General features: G+C 51.8%; 1 protein-coding gene across 1 annotated transcript; it reads left to right on the plus strand.

Annotated features, from left to right (window-relative positions):
* Nucleotides 1–560: 560 nt before the first annotated feature.
* On the plus strand, nucleotides 561–1,163 carry LOC148123103 (large ribosomal subunit protein uL22). Its single transcript, XM_087903348.1, has one exon. The coding sequence runs from the start codon at nucleotides 592–594 to the stop codon at nucleotides 1,144–1,146; it is 555 nt and encodes a 184-aa protein (XP_087759474.1). The 5' UTR covers nucleotides 561–591; the 3' UTR covers nucleotides 1,147–1,163.
* Nucleotides 1,164–10,228: the final 9,065 nt, after the last annotated feature.

Here is a 10,228-nt window from a genome sequence, read left to right on the forward strand (position 1 = left end):
TATGACCAGTACTATGCCAGCAGTGTGGACTGAATCTGCTTTCTCAGATAGGGACACTGCGCTTCATGGAAGGACAGGGACCTGTCTGGAGTCACAGCAAGAATGAGGTCAGTCTGGCTTTCTGGAACCCTCTCTCGTGGTTCCCAGTGGGTGCACAAAACAGGTAAGCTGAAAAAGGCTCAGATCAGGGTAGGGAAAGTCATCCGTTGTGTGGCCCTGTCTTTCCCTCCCTGCTACAACCTCCAAGCTGATGAGAGATGCCTAAGCCACCGCACACACGTGAGCTAAGTCGACATTTGCCTGGGAATTAAGTGGCGCTCACTGACAGGCGGAGGGAATCCACCAACCATCAGTGCTAATGCCCCTTATGCTCCAAGCAGGGGAGGGGAAAGGAAGGAAAGCTGGGTGGAGCTCCACAACCTATATGTGCATAAATCTGCAGCTACAAGCAGAGAATACTCAGAACACTCCCCCATCCTACATGCCAGCTCCCTTCACAAAGTCCGAGGCCATTACCAGCTTCTGTTCCCAGCTTCAAGAATGCCTTCTGGAGCTCTTCTTCCTGTAAGCGGCCAGAGGTGACCCGTGAAGATGGTTCGCTACTCTCTTGACCCGGAAAACCCTACAAAATCATGCAAATCGAGAGGATCTAACCTTCGGGTTCACTTTAAGAACACCCGTGAAACGGCCCAGGCCATCAAGGGTATGCATATCCGAAAAGCCACCAAGTATCTGAAAGATGTCACTTTGAAGAAGCAGTGTGTGCCATTCCGACGGTACAATGGTGGAGTCGGTAGGTGCGCCCAGGCCAAACAGTGGGGCTGGACACAGGGTCGTTGGCCAAAAAAGAGTGCGGAATTTTTGTTGCACATGCTAAAAAATGCAGAGAGCAATGCTGAACTGAAGGGTTTAGATGTAGACTCTCTGGTCATTGAGCACATCCAGGTGAACAAAGCCCCTAAGATGCGCCGAAGAACTTACAGAGCTCATGGCCGGATTAACCCATACATGAGCTCTCCCTGCCACATTGAGATGATCCTCACTGAAAAGGAACAGATTGTTCCAAAGCCAGAAGAGGAGGTTGCACAGAAGAAAAAGATATCCCAGAAGAAACTGAAGAAACAAAAACTTCTGGCACGGGAATAAATTCAACATGAAATAAATGCAGATAAAAGTAAAAAAAAAAAAAAAGAATGCCTTCTGGAACAATATCAGGAAGGCAGACAGAAAGGGGAGCTAGACAATGGACAGCCTTGACAGCTGGGTGGAGACTGGGAGAACCCTTTTTCCATCCCTGGTTGCCTGAAAAATGGAAAAAAAAAAAAAAAAGGTTGCACTGGGGACAAACTCCAGGGCCTTGGTTATATTAAGTAAGTGCTCTATGCAGAGACATATCCCCAGGCCCCCACTAGGTGTTTCTAGTCAGGTGCTGTACCACTGAGCCACGCCCCAGCCCCTCACTGGGGGATTCTAGGCAGGGGCTCGACCATTGAGTCACACCCCAGACCCTCACTGGGGGATTCTAGGCAGGGGCTCTACCACTGAGCCACACCCCAGCCCCTCACTGGGGGATTCTAGGCAGGGGCTCTACCATTGAGTCACACCCACTGCTTCTTTTTATTCTCTCTATTCTTTCATTCTCTTGAACTTGTAGCCTCCTGCCTCAGTCTCAACCAATTTAGAAGACAAGCCCACAACACCAATCCCAGTTAAATATCTCACCCCGCCCTAGTACTGAGAAAACAGACGCCCACAATTCTGATAGCTATGTCGAGGAAGCGCACACATCCTAACTCCTCTGGTGCCCAGGTGAGACCACGTGCAGGAGGCACAACCAGCAGATGTTTCCTTTGTGTCTTCCCTGTGGTATATACTCTGTCAGTATGTTCATGCTGTGTAACAAATGGCACACACATTTACTCCTCATCCTCCAAAGAACTGAGTTCAAAATCAAGGAGTCTTGGGCTCCTTCCAGGTGTGTAGATATGTTTCTTCCTTCTTTCCTCACAGGACCATACTTCGGGGGATGTGTCTGTATCCGGATTGCCTCCTTTGTCCAGGACCTCAGGGGGATTAGATTAGTGAGCTCACTTATCTTATGTACCTCTACAAGGGCTCTATCTTTGAACACAGGCACATTCTGAGGTTGTGGGGTTACAGAGCATGAACTCCCTTCCCACTAAACAGATAGATGGCTTGTTCCATTTCCCTAAATCCCCACTTCCATTCCAGCAAGAATCCTGATTCGTTTTTTTTTCTCGCCTGTGTGACATGCCTATGTATGTAAATGTAGCTGTGCAGGTGCCGCTGTGTGACAACCATGTCAGTTCACACTTTCAACTTTGTTTGATGCAAGGTCTTTGCTGTCCCTTGCTGTATACTGAGCTGGAATCTGCCTCCCATTGCTTTGTAGGACTCTGCTATGATTATACATACTGCTGCAGCTCCCAACTTCTATATAGATTGTGGGCATTCAAACAGGCCCTCACCATCGCAGGGCAAGCCTTTTGCGTCCTGAGTTACCTCCCCAGACTCTGACTCAGCCCTGAGAGATTCCTATACCAGGACTTCTGGCCTCTGTGGTTTCTCCTTGTGGAAACTCCCTCTTCTGGCAGCAGAGACCCTAAGGACGATCCTACTTGTCCCCAGCTTTCTAGAAACCAAACATCTGCTCGAAGGCCAAGGATGAATCCAGGTGTGAGAAACTGCACACCCAGGCATCCAGGCAGCTTCCTCCCAGGTGATGCTCAGAAACCCAGGTTCTGGAAGGTTCTAGTACAGAAGATGGAAAATACTCGGGTGACCCATGGGACCTACAATTGCTTCCTGGGTGGAGAAGAGGGGGAACACCCTGAAAATAAAAGGCTACTATCTTCTCAAGTCAGAGCTTCACCCTCACTGACCTTGGCCCTATTCTGCCAGACCGTTGCCAAAACAAAACAAAACAAAATAAAACAAAAACAAAAAAATCCTGCAATTCAGTCAAAGGCTGTACTCTGAGACCTTCGAGCCTACAAAGGCCTGCAGTCGCACAGCCAGTGTACCAGGTCTCCTGAGCCACACAGGACCAAACAGGGTCTAACTAAGAATATCTGTAAAATATTCTTACAGAAAAAAAAAATTTAGATTGTTGTGACAACAGAGTACTCTGGAGGCTGAGGTAGGAGGGTCAAAAGTTCAAGCCCAGCCTGTACTCCGGAAGACCCTGTCCCAAATAAATAAATAAATAACAGGGCTCTCCGAAACTGTAGGTGGGGGTCACAAAGGGAGACCCTGAAACCTGAGGCAGCCTTCTCATCTTCCACCTTTTTTGCATTCCCACCCCCACAAGTCCGGAGACCCCTCACCTGACTCCACCTTTGCAGTCAATCAGGCAGAGACTGAGCACACTTTCTGATCTTCCATCTCCCTGTACCCAAGAGTGGGGCTGTGGTCTCCATCCTGCCTGGTCCTACCCGGCCTGGGCTCCCAGCAAGCAGGCAACTTGCACCAAGCTTTCTGGGATGGAGGCTAATTTGACTCATTCTTGGCCTTCAGCAAATTACAAGCTCCTGCACCCAAGTCCCTTAGCAGGTCCTGGATAAGCTAGCCTACGTAAGAAAACAAAGTAATGGGGGGGCGGGGGATATGGGTGTCCTCGCCAGAGAGAGGAAGGATAGCGATCCTTCAACCCTCAGTGAAACTCCAGTTAAAGGGTGTTTCCCATTGAACTTCTCCAAACCTCAGCACCTGCTTGGCCTTGGAGCGGCAGCACAGCTGTGCCTCTAAATCGGTGCGTATAGTTTGGGTAGACTGAGGCTAGAGATGCAGCGAGGACACAGGGTGAGAAAAGAACGTCACATAGCCCTTCTGGTCCCAGATGCTGGGGGCTGCTGTCCTCCACTGTTGGAGAAGAGGAGGGGATGGGGGTGAACAGGGCGGAGGGCGGAGGGAAAGTTGCCTCCCAGCTCGCAGCGGCTGCAGAAGGATGGCTTTGAAAATGCTGCCAGGGTATCAACAGCTCTGTAAGGGCGGTGTTGTAGTTACACTTTTTTTTAATTAAGTGAATAATTAAAAAGAAGTTGATTATCAATTAGCTAATTAAATAGTGTATTCTACTTTCATATTCCCCGCTTTTTCCCCATGTTTTTCTTCCTTAATTTTTTCTTCTTCTTTTTTTTTTTTTTTTTTTTCATTTTTGGTTAATCACTGTGGCCGCGGTAATGAGCCGCCTCGGGTTGCCAGGCAACCAGCTCCCAGTTACACAGCCGCAGCTGCCTCCCGTCAGCGCCCTGACGGCTGAGCACGGGGCTCGGCGCCCAAGCCAGGGACCGCGGGAGGGCAGCGTCCCCTCAGGGGGAGGGGAGGGTCCTGAAATGGGAGGGATGGGGTCCTGGCCGAGGGAAGGATAAAATCCTGAAGGTCAGGGTCTTGATTTCCTCCCAACAAGAGGAGCAGAGGTCACAGCAGCAGGAGGGTGGGAGTCCTGGCAGCAGGAAGGTTGAGGATTTGGAGGGCAGGGGCGTGGTCCCCGAATGGGGAGGAGCTGAGTCTGGAACCCTGGAGGAATCCGGGAGTTCCCCAAGGGGAGGGGTGGGAGCACACTTTGTGCTTTGGGCTATCTTGGCAAGTCCTCTCCTTTCTGCCCCCGGGGCACCTTGGCGGGGCGTGAATCTGGGTCCTCAGCTGCCTAGTTCGCGCCACAAAGACCGTGGCCCTCAGTTTCCCCAGAGACAGAAGCTGGGGTCACTGCAACAGAGGACTAGCTGATAGACATTCGTGGTGCGCACAGGAGCCAGGCAGAGGGACCTGAGGTCTGTCCATGCTGGACAGGGCTGGAGGTACGCGAGGCCAGCTGAACCTTGAGCCACCAGGCCGGGACAAGGACCTGCTGCGGTCAGCTCACAACGTTCCACTCCGAGACAGAGAATGGGTGGGAGATGAGCGTCCCCCTTGGGGGCCTCCCTGATTGCGCGGGCAACACTAGCGATGCTACCACAGCCTCCTGCGAATCTGTATTATGTCCCGCCCATGTCTGTGTCCCCAGCCTCTCCGAAGAGGTTAGGTGGATGCACACTGTTGAGGACCTCAGGGGTTCGGGCACGTCCAGGGTCCAGAGAATCCCCCTTGAGGACCCTCACTCCGGGTCTCTCTGCCTGTCCTATCTGGCGCTGTCCTGAGCCCAGCACCGCTCGCTCTCCTCCCACCCCTGCTCGCTTGGTTGTTGTTGTGTGTGTTTTTCTCTAATTCTCCGGAGTTACTCTTTTGTTGCCAATTGCTTCTATGCCCCGAGGCCACGCTGTAAATGAGATGTTACATCTGCGCCGATCTAAGTAAACACTTTATAAATGAATAAATAAGTGAATAAATAACGAAAGAGCCATCTCGGGGACCCTCCAGGCTGCCAGGGCTCGGGCCGAGGGTCGCGGCTCCCTAGTCCAGACCTTGGGGTGGGGAAGGTGAAGAACTAGTATCTGAGCCCCTGTTCTCACAGGGAGGTGGGCAGGCCCTGCTGGTGTCCTCCAAGAGTACTTTCTGCACCTCCTATTTTCCCCCCCTCTCCAAATTTTCCTCCGGGGGGTCCCCACTGCCCAAGATATTCAGAGTTCAAGGCTTCTACTCATCTCTTTTCAAACAAAAACAAAGTGAGTGCTCTTCACCCCGGTTTGCTGCTGAGTCACCTGCATTTCAGGTAACCCTCCCGGCTAACCCCCCCAACAGCCCCCCCCCCCCCCCGCAAGGCCGCAGGACTAGGGTGGTCATTGCAGAAGCGAATCAGTCTTAGGTTCTGGAGGGCACCAAACTCCTCAGCGTGTCCAGGACAAGAGTGGAAGCCCTGGGACAGATAAACTGTCACAAACCGATTAAAAAATAAAGGGCCACCAAAATGCGGGCCTTCCAGCCCCAGGTCAGTCAGGCAAAGGAGGAGTTCAGAATCCCAACTCCCAGCCCCTGAACTTCCCAATTATCACGGATAACAAGACCAAATGAAAAAGTACTCATTGAGTAACTGATATCAATTATGAAAGCCAGCTTTGGAGTCTGGTATAAACGATAGGGAATGGGCCTGAGAGAGAGGGAGACAGACATGTTATTATTTACGCCAGATTAAGAAAGTATCTAATTTACTGGCCTTCCCCCATCCCCATAGGAATCAGCATCAATTTTATCATTGTTCCTCCGATTTTAATATTCTCTAAATGAATTACTATTGAGCGAGGTAGTTAGTCAATAGTTTAATGCAATTAATTATCTTTAAATCGCTTTGTTATCTTTTTTTTAAGCACAAAAGAGTCTTAACTCTAACTCCAGTATGTGTTTAAGGGAAATTGGATATTACAGTATTTTTGTGGGTTCTTGGCCCCAGGAACTGGGGTGAGAAGGTATTTCTCCTTAGTGTAGCAGGGAGAATTCGGATCCCCTCGATGCACTGAGTGTTGAGGGACCCTCCACCAGTGAGTAGGACGCTGTGCAGGCTGGAGACAAGCAGGCAGGGTCAGAGAACAGGGAGAGGAAGGGGTGGCAGCCCGGAGACCTACTTTAGCAGCCAAAGCCTTATTTCTTTGTTTCTAGTTTTTAAAAGATCAGAGGGGGAACACTGCTTCCAGGCCACCCTTGGTCCTGTTTGGTTTCTAGAGTCCCGAGCTCTTCCTTGGTCCTACCACAGTTAGAGGGCTCCTTCTGTGGCTATCAAAAGCCCACGCTGGTCCTTTCCTGGGGCTGACCCTGGTCTCTGCACCTCCCGTGGCAGAAGCAGAGAAGTTTATACCTTTGAGACGCTGGAAAGGACTTGGAAAAAAGGAAACAGAGTGGGACAGCAAGGATATTATACCCAGTTCCCACTTTTGTTCTTGTTTCTGGGGGAAGGAGAGAGACTCATTTCTCCCCCACATCCTAAAGACTCCTCACTTACCAGGGACTCTGTAGGGTCACAGGCCGGTGGGGACTGGGGATAGCCAGGAATCTGTCTGGGACTCTGGGACAGAAGTTTTGCGGGAACTGCTCGGGCGAATTTCCCAGCAATTGATACAAAAGAGTCAGTAACCTCCGTTCTAACTAAGGGTCACACTTTGCAGCAGCGGGTCCTCCTGCTCCTTACCGCCAAAGGCCGGAAAGAGAGCTGCTGGTGGGTGGGAGGCTGCGGGGGTGGGGGGGTGGGGGAGCTGGTGGGTGGGCCTTCGACTGTGGAAGAAGGGACCAGAGAAACAAGTTCCGCACCAAGTAGACCCAAATAGAGCACCTCCTGAGTGGGAGTGGGGGTTGGGGCTGCTGGGGGACATCAGATCACCCTGCAGACAGCCCTGCCCGGCCAGAGTAAGGAAGATGCTGGCAAACCGGGGCCTGCAGAGGCTCAGTACTGTGGGGCTGTCTACCGGGTGTGTGCAGGTGTCCCTGTGGCTGCAGGTGTATGAACGGTTGTGTGTTACCCAGCCACCAGCAAGCCTCTCAGGACTGTCAAGACAACCCCTGAGCATTTTCCTCACCCACCCAAACTTACCCTCAGCCCCCATAGAATCGCTGGCCCTTCTCACCATTCAGCGAAAATTGAATTCCCCCCCAAATAGCTCCGAGGACAGGACCTGGTATTTCATAGTGTTTTAAAAGTAATATTCCGTTTGTCCGGGCCGTGAAATAAGGGCACCAGGAACGCTACGAGAAATAAAAGGAGTAATTTCTCAGTGGAGACGTTGCCCGTTTCCAATTCGGCGCTGGGGATGGCTGCATCCCGGATGGGGGGCTGCGGTCAGGCGGGGGCTCTGGCCTCCAGGCCCAGGCCCCACCCCACCCGCCTAGTACATCTGGAATTCGCATCAGGGACCTGCGGTCCGGAAGTTCTCACACTTCACGACTCATTAAATGCAAAGCTTGGATTCCTCAGAAAAAGGGAGCGAGAGGGTGGGAGTTAAGCGGATGGGTGTTGGGCGGGGGCGGGGGGGGGGCAGGTAGTGGCCTCGGTTCATCTCTGCTGCCCTCTCTTCCCAAGGAGGGCTTGGGGATACCAACCTTACCTAGCCTTCCCAGAGCTTGTGAACTGTTCAGGTACCCACTTCAGTGGGCAGGCCCCTAAACCACCCTGGCTGGTTTAGGGGAAGAGAAATCTTCTGGTTCAGTACCCTGCTGCGGGGTGGGGTGGGGGTCTCTGGTCTGGTGAATGGAGTGGGGGAGGTGGGGCCATCTCTAGCAAGAGACCTAGCTTCTGGGAGGATTTGTTTAGACCCACCTAAATGACGAGAAGTGCATCCTGCAGCCTAGAAAGCTGCTAGGTCCCATGGGGGTTCAGCAGGACCCACTTGGCCCGGGCCTCCAGTCAGGGCGGCCTTCAAGCCTGCCTGCCTGCCACTCCAGCCTGACGGTCGCAGATACCGTAAAGTCTGAAGGGTGTACTTGACGGCTTAAAATTACAATTGCTTCTACTTAGATTCATTTGATGGCCGGAGCAGTTTCCGTTAGACATTCGTCTATGGGTTTTCAATATCTTAAATGTTTAAAAAGGTTTTACTCTGTAGTTACACTGAGCGAAATTAAAAAGAAACAGTAAAATGTTTGAAATGAAGTGCATAATGCTTAATAAATTTAAAATGAACAAAGACTGCTATATTGCCAGCAATATCATTCTCTGCCCAGGGGCATTAATAAAGACTGGAGGTTTGGAGGGGGAAAAAAACAATATTTTCTATTAAAATTCTGCGCTGTGTTTCAATATTAAAAGGATATATGATGAATTTCCAGCGCTACCCAGACGGGGTCAGAGATTAATTTCATTTCTTTCTGGTCAGCATTCTGTCGATAATTAATCAAAAGCAGTTTCTTAATGAAACACTTTTCATAAGGTGATAATTAGCAGGAAAGAGGCGGCCCGCAGACAGTCCCCCCGAGCTGTCTCATAACTAGCTAGGCGCGGGGCTCGAGGTCCCGAGGCCGGGGGCGGGGAGCCGCGGGGACACTGGTTCCCCCAGGGAAGGGGCCAGGCGCACCGAGCCAGAACCTCACTGGCAAGCCTGGACACCCCCCGCCGCTCAGCAGACCGGCTTGGGATTTTTAGAAGCCTCTGAAGAAACTGGAAGCAAGAGTCACCAAGGCTGGGCCCACCCATCTTTCAGTCAGCGGGCCTCTGCTAGGACGCTGTGTGATCTTAGGCAAGTTCCTTGGGGTCTCTGGGTTTCCGCGCTCCCTCTAGCTGGGAAGGCGACTTAAAGCAGTCTTTCCGGAAGCGGACCCGGAGATTTTTGCCTTTATCCTAACCAGCCAGCCGTCCTGTAGAACTCCAGGATGACCAACCAGCACCCTTGACCCCAGGTGGAACTCCCTTTGGTCCCTTGGTTTCTTTGAGTGGGGTTGCGCCTAGCAAGGGAGGGAGGAAGAGAGAGCGGAGGGAGGAGAGAGGGGAGGGGGTGGAGGAGTCCGCAGACGGAGGGGATTATTAGTGCATTATAAAATTACTAAAAATAAATGAAAAACAATTAAGGGGTTCAAGAGTAAATAAAGTTAATGAAATAAAATTAGCAGCAATTAGCAGCGGCGCCAGTGTGCGCGCGCGCGCTCGCTCACTACTCCCCACAGCCCCAAGTGGAGTTTGGAGCTTGGGGCCTCCGGGCTGCGAACAAAGGCCTCCCTCCCTGCCCACCAGGAGCAGTAGGTAGGGACCGAACCACGGGTCTCGGCCCCCAGCGACCAAGCTGGGCCAGCGGCCCCCACTGCCCGTGTGCGCCCTAATCCCGGGCGCAGCGGCAGGTGGCGGTCCACCGCAGGTCCCGCCTTCGGCGCGCTGCTCCGGGAAGCACTGCAAACTTTCCGATAAGGCCGGAAGGCGGGGGGCTCTGTACAGATGAGATTATCGATAGTTATTGAAAGTCTCCAAATAGGATTTACAAAGCAGGCTCCTGCTCCTTTAATAGAATTCTAGATAATCTTTTATCACAACAAGACACCCATAGAATTATTTAAACAGATTGGACGGCGCCAGCCGCAAATTTCAATTATTCTAATGCTTTAATAAATGTGGTGCGTGTGTATTAAATTCAAGCTTCTTAATCCAAATTTTACGATTTAACTGCCCGGATTTTTCATTACTGCAACACCCACAAGCAGCAACGGCCCGCTCCGTTCTTGGGGAGGGCCAACCTTGCCTCGGCGAGCCGAGGAGGGAAGTGCAGGGTCCGGGAGGCTGTCGAGGCTCTTGAAGGGTGGAGGGACCGCAGCAGAGACTCGGGCCAAAAGACGAAGAGAGAGAGGCTGAGGGGACCTACAG

Source organism: Myodes glareolus, chromosome 2 (assembly GCF_982192425.1).
Source record: "Myodes glareolus chromosome 2, mMyoGla1.1, whole genome shotgun sequence".
NCBI lineage: Eukaryota > Metazoa > Chordata > Mammalia > Rodentia > Cricetidae > Myodes > Myodes glareolus.